Source organism: Wasmannia auropunctata, unplaced genomic scaffold (genome assembly GCF_000956235.1).
Source record: "Wasmannia auropunctata unplaced genomic scaffold, wasmannia.A_1.0 LD336097.1, whole genome shotgun sequence".
NCBI classification, from domain to species: Eukaryota; Metazoa; Arthropoda; class Insecta; order Hymenoptera; family Formicidae; genus Wasmannia; species Wasmannia auropunctata.
Window position 1 is genome coordinate 1,625,499 of NW_012026793.1, and position 17,310 is coordinate 1,642,808.

At 40.8% G+C, this 17,310-nt stretch overlaps 2 protein-coding genes and 1 long non-coding RNA gene across 5 annotated transcripts; 1 reads left to right on the forward strand and 2 right to left on the reverse strand.

Annotated features, from left to right (window-relative positions):
- The first annotated feature begins 1,342 nt into the window (after window positions 1-1,342).
- Window positions 1,343-11,295, forward strand: LOC105462552. The gene is made up of 4 exons (XM_011709232.1): window positions 1,343-1,469; window positions 10,062-10,280; window positions 10,544-10,696; window positions 10,986-11,295. Exons 1-4 carry the CDS (start codon window positions 1,440-1,442, stop codon window positions 11,151-11,153), a joined length of 570 nt encoding a protein of 189 aa, XP_011707534.1. The 5' UTR covers window positions 1,343-1,439; the 3' UTR covers window positions 11,154-11,295.
- Window positions 8,151-10,108, reverse strand: LOC105462551. Of its 2 annotated transcripts, XR_976075.1 has the most exons (4): window positions 10,024-10,108; window positions 9,597-9,897; window positions 8,774-9,000; window positions 8,151-8,657 (listed from the first exon to the last, which is right to left on the reverse strand). It is a non-coding gene; the product is annotated as an uncharacterized LOC105462551 (long non-coding RNA). The 2 variants fall into 2 exon arrangements; XR_976074.1 differs by lacking the exon at window positions 10,024-10,108 and having other exon boundaries at window positions 9,597-9,965.
- On the reverse strand, window positions 10,175-16,191 carry LOC105462550 (tRNA-dihydrouridine(47) synthase [NAD(P)(+)]-like). 2 transcript variants are annotated; one of them, XR_976073.1, is made up of 7 exons: window positions 16,127-16,191; window positions 14,963-15,132; window positions 13,139-14,453; window positions 12,164-12,531; window positions 11,587-11,715; window positions 11,320-11,505; window positions 10,175-10,250 (listed from the first exon to the last, which is right to left on the reverse strand). XR_976073.1 is itself a non-coding variant. In XM_011709231.1 (6 exons), exons 2-6 carry the CDS (start codon window positions 15,055-15,057, stop codon window positions 11,433-11,435), a joined length of 1,980 nt encoding a protein of 659 aa, XP_011707533.1. In that variant the 5' UTR covers window positions 15,058-15,132; window positions 16,127-16,191; the 3' UTR covers window positions 11,241-11,432. The 2 variants fall into 2 exon arrangements, 1 of the variants encoding a protein (XP_011707533.1); XM_011709231.1 differs by lacking the exon at window positions 10,175-10,250 and having other exon boundaries at window positions 11,241-11,505.
- Window positions 16,192-17,310: the final 1,119 nt, after the last annotated feature.

Here is a 17,310-nt window from a genome sequence, read left to right on the forward strand (position 1 = left end):
ACGTCCTCGCAACGATCGTCTCGAGGCGGCGCTTCTAATTATTAAGTAGTGTGAGCGGCAATCAGTGACGCCGATCGCTTTAATTGGCCCGAAAGATAAAGCTGCTCCCCACCGGTCATATAAGTATCCGCGGTACTGCATTGAACAAATATATTATCGGAATTTGCCTCTACTAAAATTATTCGTCAAAATTCTTATATTCTTCAAATTCTGTGCGAAGCCGGCCCTTATAAATATATTGTTGCCACTACGTTTTTCTCCGAGTGTATACGATAACAATAAATGACAGAGTGGTAAATGTTGAAATTAACTGCACAACCTTTGACGTCACAATAACACTTCAGAGATGGGCGGCGGAAAAAGAGGAAATAATTTCGTGATATCAATTAAATTCATACGCGAGTTCTGCGATTTTCCGTTCGTGACCGCGTGTCACTCTTTCTCCTCGAAACGCGTTAATCTTGAATGTAACAAGATGGTTTACAGTCTGAAGAGAAAAATGTTGCGGTGGCAACTACAAAGGTGACAATTGTCCAAGTTTTAATTGTAGAATTAATGTATATAGTGAATACATCATTTTATAGTGGTTGCAACTGTGGTAAAGTTTGTTCAGTCATGCACATTAATTCTACATATAAAACTTGGCCAATTGTCACCCTGAAAGGTGACTTTTAACGTAAGCGATGAGACTGCGGACAAGAAAAAATAAAAAATGGGGAACAGAGAACAAGAATTTCAATCTATATCAGAAACCGTGCACTCTGTGGAATACACGGTTTCTAACAGCCAAAATTCTTATTCTTCAAATTTTGCGCGGAGCCTCTTACAGTTTGCCCCACCACGTTTTTCTCCGAGTGTATACGATAACGATAAATGACAGAGATGATAAATGTTGAAATTAACACCTTCGACGTCACATTAACACTTCAGAGATGGGCGGCGGGGAAAGGGGGAAATAATTTCTTGATATCAATTCATACGCGCGAGTTCTGCGATTTTCCGTTCGTGACCGCCTCTGTCTCTTTCTCCTCGCGAAACGCGTTAATCTCCGTACGTGTACCTAGAACCGTCGATTATCTCTAATCTCGACAGAAGGGACGAGTCGAGCGGTTCCCATCGATACGAGATCCGCGGTATCTCTCGCTCAGTTTTTTTTTTTCGCAATCCGCAATTAATGAAGGTCGCGTGTAGAATGCGCGATATGGAAAATTAAATTAAACGCCTACCCACACGCCCGCGCGGAATTATTATCGTTGCTCTTTATTTGCACGGAGATTTCGCTCTTTATTTGCCGCACATGGAAGCGACAGGTGTGCTCTTCCTCCCCCGCAGGGATATATATATATATAAATAAAATAAATCGAGTCTCTTTCAGTGTTTTTGTGCATCCTGTCTGCGGCACTCGTTTAAAAACCGCACCGTAAATCGGGTCTACAGCCATGCTGATCAGAGAAATGAATATCCTGATAGTAAGTCCTCGACTAACAGCGGGTAACCGCTGAATAATTTCTTTCTATCGATCTCGATATTACTCAATTTCGATATTACTTTCTCGTTGTCGCAAGTCGTGCGAGGATTCGAATATTGTTTGCAACGATCGCGAACCACAGATACGCGACGGTAGCTTCAGCTATTCGCGCGCTACAGTTGAATCGTCTATATAATGCTCGACTTTCTATACCAATGTGGATCAATTTTAATCTCGGTTTACCCTTTATCTTCCTCCGGCTCTAAGAACCGGAGGACGATAAGAATTAGAATGTTCTAAGAATTACAGAGTTCTAAGAATTACAGAGAAAGATAAGGAGTTAAGTCAAAACCGAGATTGAAGATAAATCCTACATTGATGGAAAGTGACGTAAAGCGTATCTTCTAATTCAAATCTCCGCAAACAGACCCGATGTTTACAAACGTAAACGGGCGTTTACTCACACTTGACTCGTCGGAGATATGCGGCTTCCTTAACGACGGAGAGATCACGGAAACTCGAAGGCACTCGCGGCGCCTCGGACCCCACTTTAATTATTTCCCGTCGCGAATCGATCAGAACGGGGATTCGTTCGCGACACCCGACTTTACGAAACGCTCCCTGGCGCGATCGAATCCCGGGGTTTCCGAGTGTGGGTCGCGTAAGAACCCGAGTCACGTGCCTCAATTTTCTGACGTACGACGGTATATATACGGTATAGGACGTACGGACGGGCGGGCGGCCAAGTCAGTCAGTCACGCTCGGTCACTCACCTACTTCTGCCGAGCACCAAAGTCGCCAGAAATCTGCTGTCTTGAAACTTCAGCTGCTCCTCCTCCGTCGATATCGGCGCCGCGGCGCCCAGGGCGCCCGGGGCGCCCGATTTGCGCTGCCCCATGCTGCCTACGGTCCTGCAAACCGACACACACACACGTTAGGCGGGTTGCGTACCGCAGGGGACGAAGAAACTTCACGCGAGGACCATACAAGTGTTACACATATATATAATATAAAAGACATTACATGCATTTAGAAAGTTAGTCTGATCACTCTTTGCAACAAACGAATATATCGGAGATATATTTTGTTGCTCTTTTGTTTTTTATATTTTGTCAATTTTTTGACGCTAACAATGATTCTTCTTTAATTTCGTCCTCTTCTCTGAAATTAAAATACTGTACTGAATTGACAGTTAATGATTTTCGCAAATTACATCTTGAGAATGCATGAAATGCGTTCTTCGACGTTGCTCTTATTTTATCTTCCGGTCGATTCTAAGTTCAATATAATTAAATATTACATAATAAAGTACATATCAATTAAACGTAATTAATTAGAGGTATCGTTGTATTCGCGATGTGTATCTGTCTCGAGCCACCTCCCTTACAAAATTTAATATTGAGAATTACTTATTTTGAAGTAATTCTCTTCAAAGATATTTTGCACAACAGTGTTAATATTGGATTAACACTGTTGTGCAAAATAACGTAAATCACTACCTTCTAGTATTAAACTTTTGTAGGGGTCACACACGGGTCCGAAAACCCCGTTTTTTCAATGATCTCATTGATTTTGCGAAGGCCGAAAGGGTCTTTCAAAAGAGAGACCTGAACTTTAATGCGCGCGTGACGCGCGATTATTCGCACTTCGTGCCGAAGGCCCTGGGCTTCGAGCCCAGTGGAATATTTCTAAATTGGCGGTCAGTCGATTGTCACCTAAATATCTAGATGGGATAATCGGGCCCCTGAATTGGCCTTACCGGCTATTTTTAGCCACGGCGAAGGGGGTAGACCCTATTCCGCCGGCTAAAAATAATCCCGATGGCGTTCAACGCTTTGTCGCAGGCACATATTAGAAATGATCCTGATGCTTCCTTTCGACAATTCTTATCCTGCTCTCTCGGTCAATACGGACGGGAGAAGAGCGCCCTGTAAATCGTGAGAACGGATTCGAATTAATTCGGGGATGCGGGAACTTGAGACGCGCGAGTCCTGTTTTCCGACACTCAAGTTAACGGGTCTAATCTAATTCCTTATCGATTGTCCGTCATTCGGATTCGATCTTGAATTACGCGAGATTTCGCAGAAAGAAGAGATCACAAAAAAGATACGTGGCAACAGTTTCGAGAACGGTTTAATCCTCCAAAATCCGCAATGGTTGATTATATTATACGTGCCGGGAAGAACGCAATTTCAGCATGCGAATCTGCGCAGTTTTTCGAAATCGTTCGGTCCAATTTTAACGCGACGCGTGACATCATCCACCGGTTGTACCCCATCAACAAGAATCTTTCCTGTAGTCAGCGTCTCTCAGGCATCACCTGATTACGATTAACAGGTCTATAACGGTTTATCCCAAAGTAATGGTCTAATTATCTCCTCAAACACGAGAGGCTCGCGCGAAAATGACACCTGTGACGTTTTAGAGTGTGCCACCCCCCAAGCGGATTGCGATACCTTATTTTAGCACGTAGCCATTAACGCTCCTTTTCGCGTTTAGCCTCGTTTTATTTAAAGAGCTAAGCCAAAATATACACTTCATTTTCAAAGAGCTTCCTCAAATAGCTCGACAGGCTTCTTTCCACCTTTTTCATTATTAATTACTCGCTCTAATATTTCCATAATACTTCCTAATACTTTCATTTTCCTTTCTTTCTTATATAACTGTTAATACCCTCCTGAATTTTTTTTTAAATATTTTACTCTTACTATTCGACGTATGAAGAGTCAAGATGCTGAGATAAAAAAAAAATGGTTGCAATTAGCATAATTGAACTATAATACATATAGTCATTTTCGATGCCGACTGTAATTTGTTTAGTGGAACTAAATATAATTATTATTGCTACAATATTGTAGCAGTAATAATAACTATAAAAATGGAGCTACTAACCATAATTATTTTACCATGCAATTACAGTGAATATCAAACACTTTTCTCTCATTGCAATCGAAATAGCTTCTTGCGTTCAATTTATTGAGTTTATGCGAAGGCTCGAAATGTTTTCAAACAATTCCAGGCGGCGGGAAGACGGACGGCCATACCCGTCGTTTCACGCTTCATCCATTGTCTCTCGGAGAACGGGGTTCTCCTAATATTTGGGTTAAAAGTTTAACTCGCCGCCTAGAATTGCGATTTTAATTTAATTCGAAGCAGCGGACGTGTGCCCCGCCGCGTCATCTGCTGCCTACGTTCAGTTTACGTGCGGCCCCACGATACACTCTCTTCAAGTTTTCATCATTCCGTCACTTCCTCCGCCCCGTGTCGCGTCACGCGAACGCGAGCGCTTTCGCCCAATTTATTTTACTGATCTTTGCATTCAGTGCGCCTCTCCTCGCTCGATCTCGACACAATTTTCCACTTTGGTCCAGCATTCGTTGGTATCTTGTCCAAGGAAGAAACAATATTAACGTATTTTAATCCATCTTGATCGTAAATTGCAGCGAGCAATATGGAATTACCTTCTCCGGACAATTTCAAATCTCGTGAAGCTTGAACTCCAATATTTCTCTATAATTTTCAATCCTTCTCATTTATTCCGTACAAAGGGGTTTCTTATTCTCCCTTTAGCCTTTTCTCTTCAGTCGTGTCCTCTTCTTTCGCGGACTCCAAACGTCTTCCCGACTCCAAGCACCGCGCCCGACGAGAAAAGCCCCGAAGTTCAAATGTTCACGTTTGCTCGCCACGTCGAGAAACCAATTGCCCTCGACGGATGTCTGCCCGGCAGTGACAGCTCTCGAATGTGCATTCCGCGACATTCTACGCGGAGTCGCATCGCCGAACGTGTACATACTCGCCGATTCGTATACGAATTAATGGGACTGTCGAGCTGCCGCGGTATTTCTAGCGACATGTAGATTTATTGAATTGACTTTGCGATCGATCTTAGTCACCGCGCGTGTACAATTGAACAAACAAACGCGGCTATACCCGATCGCCGTCACTAGGCGGAATTGTGACTATTGTAGCCTCGGCGCTGCGTTTCAATTTGTTGACTATAATGTGGATCGTCCCGGCCTTGACGACAATTCCCCAATGTGGCATGTAAAACGGGAACGCGGGTCTCGAGAATCTTGAAGAACACGCGAATTTTCGATTTTCTCCTTTTTAAACTTTCGACGATTCTCTCAACACACCGAGAGGACTCATTTCAACATATATTATTCGACACGATAAATTACGACTCTTCGTTTCTGATATTGTAATTTAATATGCCCGCTATCTACATTGAAGCGTGTTGTGTAGCTCTAATAATATACAGTAGCGATAACAATCGGTCACATGTTCGAGCGGAATTGATTGGACGGTAAATGACCGCGTGCTTCTCCGAAGGATTTATATACCGATCTTCAATTTAATTTATTTATTCCTCTCCCTTCGACTTCGATGCGCGCCGGTGCGATTGTTCTCTTGTGTGTGTGTGTGTGTTCTCTTGTGTGCGAGATTTATTCTGTTCAGTTGCACACACTTCCATTTATCCGATACTGATTTATTTTCGTCTTTCGGTCTGCAATTAATGTTCATCGAATTAATATTTATTAATTATATATTTATCAGTGAGAGAGAGAGAAACTGTGTTGACGGTTTGATCTATAGTCATCTATACTCTTGTCAAAAGAGGTTGCATCTCACAGTTTTGTGACGTCCAGACATTTGTATACTCATAATTTACACTTTCAACGGTCCGTTCTAAATAGATTATGCTTCTCACGAAGGAGTATTCGAATTCTTTTCTTAAGATCGACGACGCTCTTGCTCCGTTTTAAGACCGACGATGCATTCGCTTCGTTTCAAGGCGTCCAGAAGGCACGATTAATTGAACAGTCCCGCGACGATTGTAAAATAATTAAGACCGGCCGCGCCGGGATTTTCGAAGAGTCGAGATTTCGAGTTCCGCTCTCGTTTGAGTTCACTTAACGGCGCTCCTCATCAATGGAACCTTTACTCGGCCCGCAAGCCCGAGGGTCAATTGCTTATTAACTCAAAGACTCGTAGCGGCTATTAAACGATTTCATTGTCATTGGAGTGGTTTGCAAAAAACGAAAACGGTCGCGGCTCATCCGGAAACGAACGTGCCTTCGATCGCTCAAACTTCCGTGGATTGAATTCACATGCGCTTCGTCACGAGCGAATTTCTTATGCAATTTTGCAAGCGGAAGAAGAGCCGTTTTTCCTCTCTTCGGACACGTTCTGGATGGTGCCACGCAAACATCGCACTTCGTAACTCGGGCATGCGTCCTTTTTACAGACGCCTTAAACGAGCCGCCGGAAACGAGGCAATTTGGCGGTCACATTTACGTCGACTTATGAAATTAGATCAAACACCGCTTGGAAACGATCTAAACAACGCGCCGCATCAGCAGACACTCGATGCTGTACAGCTGCATTCGGTGTATCATCAGACACGTCATCGTATACATTACTAAAAATTACCGTGTCATCACACGTATTATTATACATTGCAGAATCATATGGTTATCAAAGAATACACGAATTACATATTTTACGTATATCGTTTCTCTTGCAGAAACGTTCGAAACCGATTTATCCTTAAATGATTTATCGGTTCTGAACACTCAGTTTTAGCAGTCAAACCAGCAGAGAATCAAGTAAAAATAGATTATGTGATTTTAAATAATATAAAATTATAATAGGAACTAATTTTTCGTATTAAAATAAGAGAGAGACGCGCTTTTGAATTTTACTCTTACTTATTCTATTTATTTCTCTTTCTATTATACTTTGATTTATTTATATATTACGAGAAGCGTTCATATCTTATATTTAATTTAAAATTGACTATTTGATTTTTGCGTGACATTAAATATATTCGTTATATTAGGCAGATAAAGCTTGGGGTCCCATTCAGCGCGGCTATCTGATTTTCATGTCACGTTTGACATTTGAATGCCACCTTGATAGGCAAGTAAAACTCCAAAGCGGATGGTCGCATTTACGCTGAGAATACGAATCATAGTTCGTCACGATTTCGTCACCTTTTCTCAAATCAATCAAAATCAATTCTTTCCTTGAACTAATTTCAGCTAATATGTGACACTGACCAGTTTAGATATATTCATTTTTTAATATCCGAATAGAATCTTCAAAAGTTATTAATTTATCGCGAAAAGCATGCAATTCTCATCACTGCTCTAATACCTTTAAAAAAAAAAATTTAGGAACTATACTCATTCTCGTCAGATGTCCTTTGAGGAAATCTTTTTCGAGAAACTTTATCAATGAGAATACAAGTTAATCGCGCACGTGATCGATTCCCAATTGGTCTCACCTGGCGGACGTTGACTTTAGAGTGCCGTTCGCGTAGAGATCGGCTGCCATGGTATCGGTGTGTCAGCCCGATGGCATTCCGGTCTTCGTGGACGCTCCGAGAAATGTGGCGAGCTGCGATCTCGTCGATCTCGTCTCTTCCTCCCTTATACCGCGTCCTTTTCCCTTCGTCAAAAAATCGATGATATATCACACGTATATATTCGCGGTGGGGATTTCTTGGAATTCTCCTCACTGAAAATCGTCAACCTCGACCGGGCTCGTTCTCATCGCGTATATGAAACACCAATCGCCTCGGTCTAAACACGCCCGTCGTATCGACATTATCCCCATATCACAATACACGATACTGTATCGGCAGTTACCAGGCTCTTAAATTTAACGTACATACATATATATAATATATATACGTGTATCCTCGTCTATTTACCGCGATACCGCCGTAGACGACGACGTCAGCGCGATTTCGGGAACAGAGCGAGGCGGAACGTCGCGCGTGGCGAGCGCAATTTCGAGGGAACGACTGTCGCTCCGTCGGAGGAGACGTAGGATCATCCTGTGCCCGCCTCGTGACTGAACTATGTCAGACGGGGCACTGTCAATTGGATAACTACCTACCCCACATTGGCACAGCGTTGTCGCGCGCGTGTATGCGCGTAATGTGCAAGCGTATCGTTGATGCTGAAAGCCAGCACGTAGTCCACGTTCTCCCACTTCTTCCATAGATCACTTTATCTCCTTCTTCTTCTTCTTCTTCTTTCATGGGTACTTGTCTCTTTTGAGATATACAGCGCATCGTGTTTCCTCGTCCTTCCACCTTTCCTTTTCTCATTTCGTTCGAGCTCTCCTTTTCGTTCCAGTTCTGCTCTCTCGCGTTCGCAGCGAACGAAAAAAAGGCCGTCTGACATACAAAAAAAAACAAACAACTGATTTAAACCGATTTGAAGGCCCTGCCTTATCTCTCGTTCTTCTTATTTCGTAAGAGATCTATCGTCGATCCATCATCCGATTACTTACCGTGTTGCATCTATTAGCACTTATTGCCTCTGACGTTACTTGGAATCGAGGCTTTAAATGCCAACGGAGCTGGAAGATCACGTATTATCACGTGCGTATATTCTGTCGTCACTTCGGCAGCATGAATTAACTCGGTGACGCGGGAAGAATAATCCGTATCATACAGCGCGTCAGCTCAATCACGCCGACCTTGCGAATCAACTAATGCCGAATCTTCGCGGGAAAGCCTACAGATAAATTCGAAGGTTCTTATTAATTTGTCTATCATCCAAAATCACTTGTTTCCTCATTCTGACATCATGTTAAATATCCCGTCGATTAAAAAAAAATCTACGATTCGTAAACTTTACAGAAATAAATTTGTCGTAAATTCGCGCAAAATTTTGACTCGGATCTCTTTTGCTTTAGAATCAAGCCAGTCCTCTTCTAAACTGTTATCTCCAAGTGTTAAAAAAATAAGTTTTATGAAAATAATTAGAAATTAAATCGAACGGGATAAATTCTTGTCAATACTTTCCTATTTTTCAAATAGTCCTTACGTAAACAGAATTCAAATTTGCTGTCGAAACATTTTGTATTTGCGAAATATTGAAAATATAAATGTGAAATTTCACGTCCTTTGGGAGATTATTTTTCGCGGCATGATGAAAGGCAAAGGTTTGGCGTTACGGTTCAGAGGGCAAAGAGCGAGAGCGGAAGAACGTGGATCCACGGACGAGAGAAATTGGAAGTGCGTACATCGTATTTCACTCGACGTGCATGACAGACGGCGTGAAACCATTTCTCGCCAGTTGCAGTACTCTAAACGAATGACTCATCCTACCTCCAATTCCCACTTGCGGCGTCGACCCTCCGCGCGCGCGATTTACGCATCATCAGGTTTGATGGGTCGCTAAAGCTGCTGACTGAGACCTCCATCGAAGGTTTAGGCTTTATCAGTGACGCAACGTTATACTTAAGAGGCATTGACGATTCTGTGTCATTGATATAAAGAATAATCGGACGTGGAGAGATATGCGCGCGTGCATGATTCGTAATGCCAAATGGGATTCTCGAGGATTCTTCTTTCTACTGGGAAATCGACTTCGACTCGATCAGAACTGGAGCTAATCCGCCGTGTCACTCTGCAAAGTTTTTCAAGACTGATTGTGACCTTTTTTGCGAGAAATATTTAAGATCAGAATAGAAATTGATAACGTTTGTTCAACGATATCATATAATTAAAAAATTTGTAAAATTTCCTTTATTACTTGTTCGCTTATAAGGAAGTTGTACGTTTCGTTTGCAGATCGCCGAATTCTTTATCCTCAACCACGTGTCCTACGTGCTGAGTAGAGGATTAAATCTCACTCAGCTAATTAAGAGTCTTGGTCCTGACCTCGTTTACCAGAAAGCCCTACGTAACATACCGATGGAGAGAGACTTCTATCTGGAGGAATATTATGACGCGGAAAGCGAGGCGAGGGAACTGCGGCAGCTAAACAGAGATAACAGAAATTTGTTTGCCGTTAGTAAATCGTTTCTCATTCCCGAAAAGGAATAAGTTTCTCATTAAGAAACGTGTCAAAAAAATACTTAAAAAATACAGTTTTATGGAAATTAATAGGAATGAAATTCGGATGGGATAAATCCGAATAAATTCCTGTAAATTTCTTTCGATTCTATTTGCTGCGTTTAACGTTCATTCCTGATTTAATTTGTATTTGCATCATTTGTATATTATTTGTATTGAGATAAATGTCTACATTTCTTCTTTTACGATTCACGCAGGAATATCGCAGTCTTTGTGAAACAATAACGAAAAGAGTGGACTTGGATTCCGATGATGAATATGAATATCAACCCCTGCATTATCACGAAGTCTACTGTAAGGCCTATTCGTTGATGAGCGAAGAAGAACGAATGATAAAACCATTGGAACAGGTAAACTTCTACGGCACGCGGTGAAATACCTGTACATGAAACGGATTCAATAAAATGAATTCGAAGCGTCGCTTTTTTTTTATCGCCGCAGAAAATACGGGTTGACTAAAAGACTCAATAAATATTTAGCGTTGCAAGATGAATTACAACAATTTCCAAGAAATGATAAATCCGTCTAGATTTTCGTCGAAATAATTTCAAGTTCGAACGAGGAATGAGGAAACGAATTGTTTTTGTTTTATCTAACAAATGTTTCGACTTCATTTTGATTTAATACTTGTTTTTCCAGAAATGCGTTTACCCGGTATTCCACTGCGTGCAGAGATATCGGTCTTTATCTTTCGTCAGACGACATTGGGACAGTCAATGTTGGGAGCCGTACACAAAGGAAATCGCCAGCGGTTGCGACTGCATGTGGCCGGTCGCTTCCTTTGGCGAGATAAAGGAGCATTATTGATTTAGTAAAATTACGTTAGCAAGTTTCATCGTATAATGCAAGTATATGTCGCGAAACTCCGGACGCACATCCGCAACGAACGAGATCTTTCGTAAAAATATTTATTTATTGTATTATATAAACGCAAATGAGAGAAACGTAACAAGTGTCGCTAGCATCATCTTACCATGATCCAATCCCTTCTCTCCTACGTATCGTACGTATTTATTGCGCGTAAAAAACAACGTGGAATTAGTCCCATCTCTCTAAACTACGTTTTTTTTTCTTCCTGCGGTAGACTTATTTCCACGAGTTCGCCTTGTGCTTTGGTAAGAAATGGAATCCATCAGGCACTTTTCCGAGTAACATCTCACTGAAAAATAAATCGGAATCGTTAACGGATGTAGCCGACCGATTTGTTCAATCGAATGCATCGGGCTAGTAGCAGACTTACGATAATTTCACCCAATCGGCGCAGTTGGAACTGGCCATCAGCGTCTCCATATCGTCGCGACCTCTGTAGAACGGTGGTCTCTCGTTGATCCGCTGCGGCGGTCTCTCCAAAATTCCAACGGGAACATATCTGTGATGGGGCACAATGTGTGCGTATTAGAGAATATAATTATAAGTAAACATGAACTAACAGTAACATTACATCACTATTATAATCGCCTACAGTACAATCGTGGACACATCAGTTGCGGCACTTTTTTTTTTAAATAAGTTTCGAAACGCACTAATATTTTGCAAATGCGAACCACAATTGATGTACTATCTCTAGATTAAAGATAGCACACCATCATGGTTCGCATTTGCAAAATATTTTAATTACCTAAAATATATATTATATATATTAAATGTATATTAAAAACCTATGAAAAAAAAGGTGTTGCAACCGATATTATAACACATGTTGTGTTTACATAGCGGGAGTCTATAATATTAATGTAATATCACTATTAGCTAATATTTAACGGGACGTAATGCTTCAATAATCGGGAGAAATGTATTTCCTCTCGAGGCGAACTTGCCTGTGAAGGAAGGAGATCCATTCGAGCATGAATCTCCTGGTGTTCTCGACGCCGCGTGTGTCGGATCCCCAGTGCTCGAGCCCGTAATTCGCATACTTCCTGAGAATGTCGAATCTCTCCGCGCTCGATATGTCGATCAACTTTCTCTCCTTTATCTCGGTGAAGATCCACGGCTTGATAAGCGCTCCGCGTCCGATGGTGATGCCCTGCACCGTACTGTGGAGCTCCCTCATACGACGGTAGTCGTCGTAGGACAGGACGTCGCCGTTTCCGAACACAGGTATCGGCTGCGCCGCCGCCGCGCACTTCTCTATGTATTCCCAATCGGCCAGCTTCGTGTATCGCTGCTCACGCGACCTACCGTGAACCTGAAAGAATCGCCAAACCAAATAAGAGTTGTGAACAATAATACAGAAATAATTAGTTATTAAATATGTAGTACAATTCATTTAAATAATTATTTGAATTATAGTTATCTTTTTATCTTTTCCAGGGATAATATAATATATATAATATATATAATAATCTCTTTTTTAATTAATTTTCTGATTAATACACGGAGAGAATTTTCTTTTGAAAAAAAATTTACCCTGAAAATCATATTAATCGTAGGACAACATAGTTCGACAAATTTTATGTGATATATTTTATGATTTTCTGTTTTTTACTATGCACTTTAATAAATTTGTTGTAGTATATTAAAAAAAAATAAAAATAAAAATCACAAAATTCGTCGAAATATTATGTTGTACCCACGATTAACATGATTTTCGGGGTAAATTTTAAAATAAAATTCCGTGTATAACGTGAATTTTCTGGTAAAATGTAGCGTATACAAAATTAAATTTTTAAAGTTATCACAATACTTTTGAAGATTTTTTTCTCTCTCTGGACAAATTCTATTTTTCAGCGTACCGTGGTTTTCTCAAAGAAACCGGTTTAACAAGAAACGTAAATTCAACCGGACTTACTCACGGTAATCATAGACGCACCCCAGTCTCGAAACTTCGGCATTAGATTATGGGCGATCGGTTTGTCTATGTAGACCCCAGTTCTGGTCTTGACGGACAAGGGTATGTCCAGCACCTGGCTGACGGATTTGACCACGGTCTCGAGCACGTTCAATCGATTGAGCATACCGCTGCCGCCGCCCTTTCGGTAAATCAGATCGATCGGACACCCGATATTCAGGTCGATGTAGTCCACGTCGATCTCGCGGTTCAGCAGCTGCGCGCATCGCGTCAGCACGCCCGGATTGTTGCCGCACAGCTGCACGCCGAAGATGTCCTCGCTCTCGTGCCGCTTCACCAGCGCCCACTCCTCCTGCGTGCCCTTCAGGATCTTCGGCGCAAGTGCCATCTCGCCGCACGTGATGTCCGCGCCGTACTCCTTGCAGATCCGGCGAAACGGCAGATTGCCCACCGTGGTCAGGGGGCTCAGCAGTATCTTGTCCCTCCAGTCGATCGTCCTCTTCTCCGACTGTCGCGGCCTGATCAGATCGCTGTCGTCCACGGGTCCGAGTTTCAATTCCTTCGGTTGCTCGTGCAGGACATCGCGATCGTTGGAGGTGACCGTTTCCATTTTCACGTCGTCGCAAGCACGTTTCTCCGCCGTCTCGCCGTTGCTGCTGTCAGAAGCATTGGTCGCTACACCCGTGTGATTCTTCTCCTCCGCTTTACCATCCGAACTCGACTGCGGTCCCGGCTTTTTCTTGTTGGACGGACCGTTAGCCTTGACGATTGCCTCCGCTTTGGAAAAGTGGTACTTCCGCTTGCGCAATCTGTTCTGCAGGTCCTTGGACAAGTGATTCTTGATGGCCGGCGAGCACTTGCTGTACTCCTCGAACTTCTTCTCGTCGACGACATTGAAGCCGTCCTCGGTCAAGTGTCGCGCGCCCATTCTGCAGGTGATTCCCCTCGGGCATTTGCCAGTCAGATTGAAGGTGCAGCACTCCGTGCCTATGTCCTCCGGCTTGATCTTCAGGTACTCCTTCCGATCGTGCAGGTAGGTGCAGCGTGGATTCCCGCATTTCCTCGCGGGCTCCGTCGGCGTTTGATCCGCGATCGATGGGCACAGACTCTGTTCCCTGGAAACTTTGAACGGCGGCGGCCTCGCCTTATTCTGACCCCTGAGCTTCTCCCTCTTGTCGTCCAATTTGGGCTTCTTAACTGGTACCTCGTCCGATGACGCGTCTGCATCTTCCACGCCAGCGTCAGCGGATACCTTCTGCTTATCCGTCTCCGTCAAGCATTGTTCACTCAATTGTCTCACGTGGTCCTCGATAATAAACCTACAATGTTACAGACACATATATTGTAATATTATAATATATAGTTATAAAATAACAAATAGACAGTAGGCATTACATAACTGTTCTTTTCAGATACATATATTAAAATTTGTAAGCACAAATTTATTGGTAAACAATATTTCAAATAATTTTCTCAGAAAATCCATACTTAATAAAAACACATTTAACATTTAATATTGGATATTTAATTTAATATAACAGAATTTCATATTATTATAATTATAAAATATTAATTGAATAAAATTTGAGAACGACCGAGTTTTTCAATATCCTAAATAATTACAATTCAATGAAAATAAAGATTTTAATTATAAGATTAAAACAGATAATTGATAAATTAATAATTGTATCTGGAATTCACATGTCGGTGCATGTGAATTGTGAGCGATCTTTAGAGGTTAGGAAACGAATAGGCACACTTGCAAAGATATTCATATAAAATTCACTTGCTGCAAGATTAACGCAAGCCATTGGATAAACCTACGTACTCTTCTTTTATCAGGCAAACGCCCTTTTGCCTGTCTTCGTAAAGACTGGCGTAATCGAACGAACAGTCCCCGCATTTCTCGCCGTAATCCGCCATTTCCCCGCACGTGCAGTCGTGCACTACGCGTAGTCCGGCGGCAATCCATTCCGACGGTGTCAAGCAGACGTAAATCTATTCAATTTTTGAGAGCTAAAGTATTCACGGTTTAAGTTTAAATCTGCTGATTTAAAATTCGATGACTTCTCAAAATCACATTTTTTTTGCGATATCAGTCAATATTTAACTGATTATGTATTCTTCTAATATTTTATTATAGTTCGTTGAAAATTTAAATTTTTATATTTTTTTGCACGAAATACCGCCCGACGACTACTTGACCATCAGTAAACTCACAATATATCGGTAATTACGATACCGACGGTAATTTATCGGCACAACTTTTCTATCCGCGAAAATTTGAATTCCAAAAAATTTAGCGAAGTATCAAAAAGAATTATATACGACCAGCAAGCAATTAAATTACACTATTTAAAATTTTAAAAATTTTTCAAAAAGAATTCGAGATCTCAAATCACGACGACAGTCTATATAAAATTTTGAAAATCGACAAAGTGTGTAGAAGAATAATCAGCAGAGTTGCAGATTTACCTAAAAATCCAAGAATTTTTCAATATTTCCAAGAATTGCGATTTCAGAAATTCGAGATTTGCAATCGTAAAAATGAAAAAATTCGAAAATCGACAAAATTTTGTTCAGGAGAATGTAAGTCGAGACAAGGAAAATATAAGCAGCGACATTATTGAAATTTCTGAGAAATTTTTCCACATTTCTGAGAATTTAAAAAATTACAAACTGTCAAAATAAGGCTAAATTTTCAAGAATCAATAAAATGTAAGAGAAATATAATTTGTTAAAAAATTAAATTTGAAAAATGTAAAAAATTTGAAGAAACGGTTTTGAGTAAGAATGTAAAGAAAGTATAAAATTCTAAGCATTTTCAAGTGTTTCATAGACTCGAATTACTTAAGATTTCAATAAATCTGTGAATTTGCAAAGATTTAAATTCTTATACAATAAAAATTGGCAGCTCTATAATGGCTAATGGCTACATATAATAGTTTATTTTCAATAATATAAGTTGCCAACTCTCGCGGCAAAATCGTACCCCATAGATAGCCTTTACAATTCTCCAGAGATCTGTGGAATGATCTGGAATATCTAGATCAATGCGTGCTCCAACTTTCGTCGTTCTCTTACATCCTTACATCACATGAGGCAGTTGGGTTAGGTTAGGTTAAAGCCCCGTAGGCTTGTTGACTTCGTTAGTTCGTTCTGTTTATATTTCGCAGTCCTCGCCAGTCCTCGCATTTCTCCGCACGGGCAAGACCCTCCGTAGAGGAGTCTTATTACATGTAATTCGCGCAAGAACTCGATATACTGTAAAGTAAGTGTTGATTTTGCGTAAAATTAAAAATCTTCGTTTTAATGTTATTACTGCCAAGCGACGAGTGAACGATAAAATTGATAGTATTGATACCTTTCGAGTTTGTCATTCCTTGTCATCTTGCTGATCTTGCAGCTGATTATCGTGTTTATAGTGCGTTGACTTCAAGGTTATCACGCGACTTTTTCTTATTACTCACGAGATATTTACGAGAATGAACGTTTTGCAACGTAATGTTGCATCGATACACATTTATAATTGTATAATTTTTAGGAAGCTGTGTGCATTACATCGTGCAAGTGTTCATAATGAATAAAATAACAGATATCTCTTCGGACGAGGACGATCCGTACACAAATTCCGTGGCTCGCTTGAGAGGTAACACTTTCTCTATTTGCTATTTGCTACAGTTGTGACTTCATGACAACCTAACCACCAAGTACACCCCTTACAGAAATCCAATTCAATGCTGGCACATTTAACTGGAAATTATTTTAAATATTGAAAGCACTGTCGTTTAGTGCGTTTTACACTCAAAATAACTGAAAACAATGCTCTCAATATTCAAAATAATTAATTAATCACTATCTTCTATAGTATGAAACAAATTTCTGTAAGGGATTCTGGATTAAAAGATTGGAAACCCTTTAAAAATTGACATTTTTGGGAGTATTTACTCAAATATTCATAACAATGTATTTTTTTTTAACAATATATACTATTCTTCTCTTACTTCAATAATGATTGTTAAATCTGAGGAATTATTGTTCCTAAAAAATCACATTGTTATGGATATTTAAGTGAATAATTCTCAAAAAATGTCAATTTTTAAAAAGTGTGCTCAAACTTTGACCTGGAATGTACACTCGCTCACTAAACTGAGTCGACAAGGCACACAGGGGATA

Excerpts from the sequence above, each read along its gene's own strand:
- LOC105462552 (XM_011709232.1), top strand. The coding sequence starts at position 1,440 with ATGCTGATCAGAGAAATGAATATCCTGATA. Across the intron at positions 1,470-10,061 it reads GAGAAATGAATATCCTGATA|ATCGCCGAATTCTTTATCCT; the intron begins GTAAGTCCTCGA and ends TTTCGTTTGCAG. Across the intron at positions 10,697-10,985 it reads TGATAAAACCATTGGAACAG|AAATGCGTTTACCCGGTATT; the intron begins GTAAACTTCTAC and ends TTGTTTTTCCAG.
- LOC105462550 (XM_011709231.1), bottom strand. The coding sequence starts at position 15,057 with ATGGCGGATTACGGCGAGAAATGCGGGGACTGTTCGTTCGATTACGCC. Across the intron at positions 11,716-12,163 it reads TGGATCTCCTTCCTTCACAG|ATATGTTCCCGTTGGAATTT; the intron begins GCAAGTTCGCCT and ends GCCCCATCACAG. Across the intron at positions 11,506-11,586 it reads GCCGATTGGGTGAAATTATC|TGAGATGTTACTCGGAAAAG; the intron begins GTAAGTCTGCTA and ends TTTATTTTTCAG.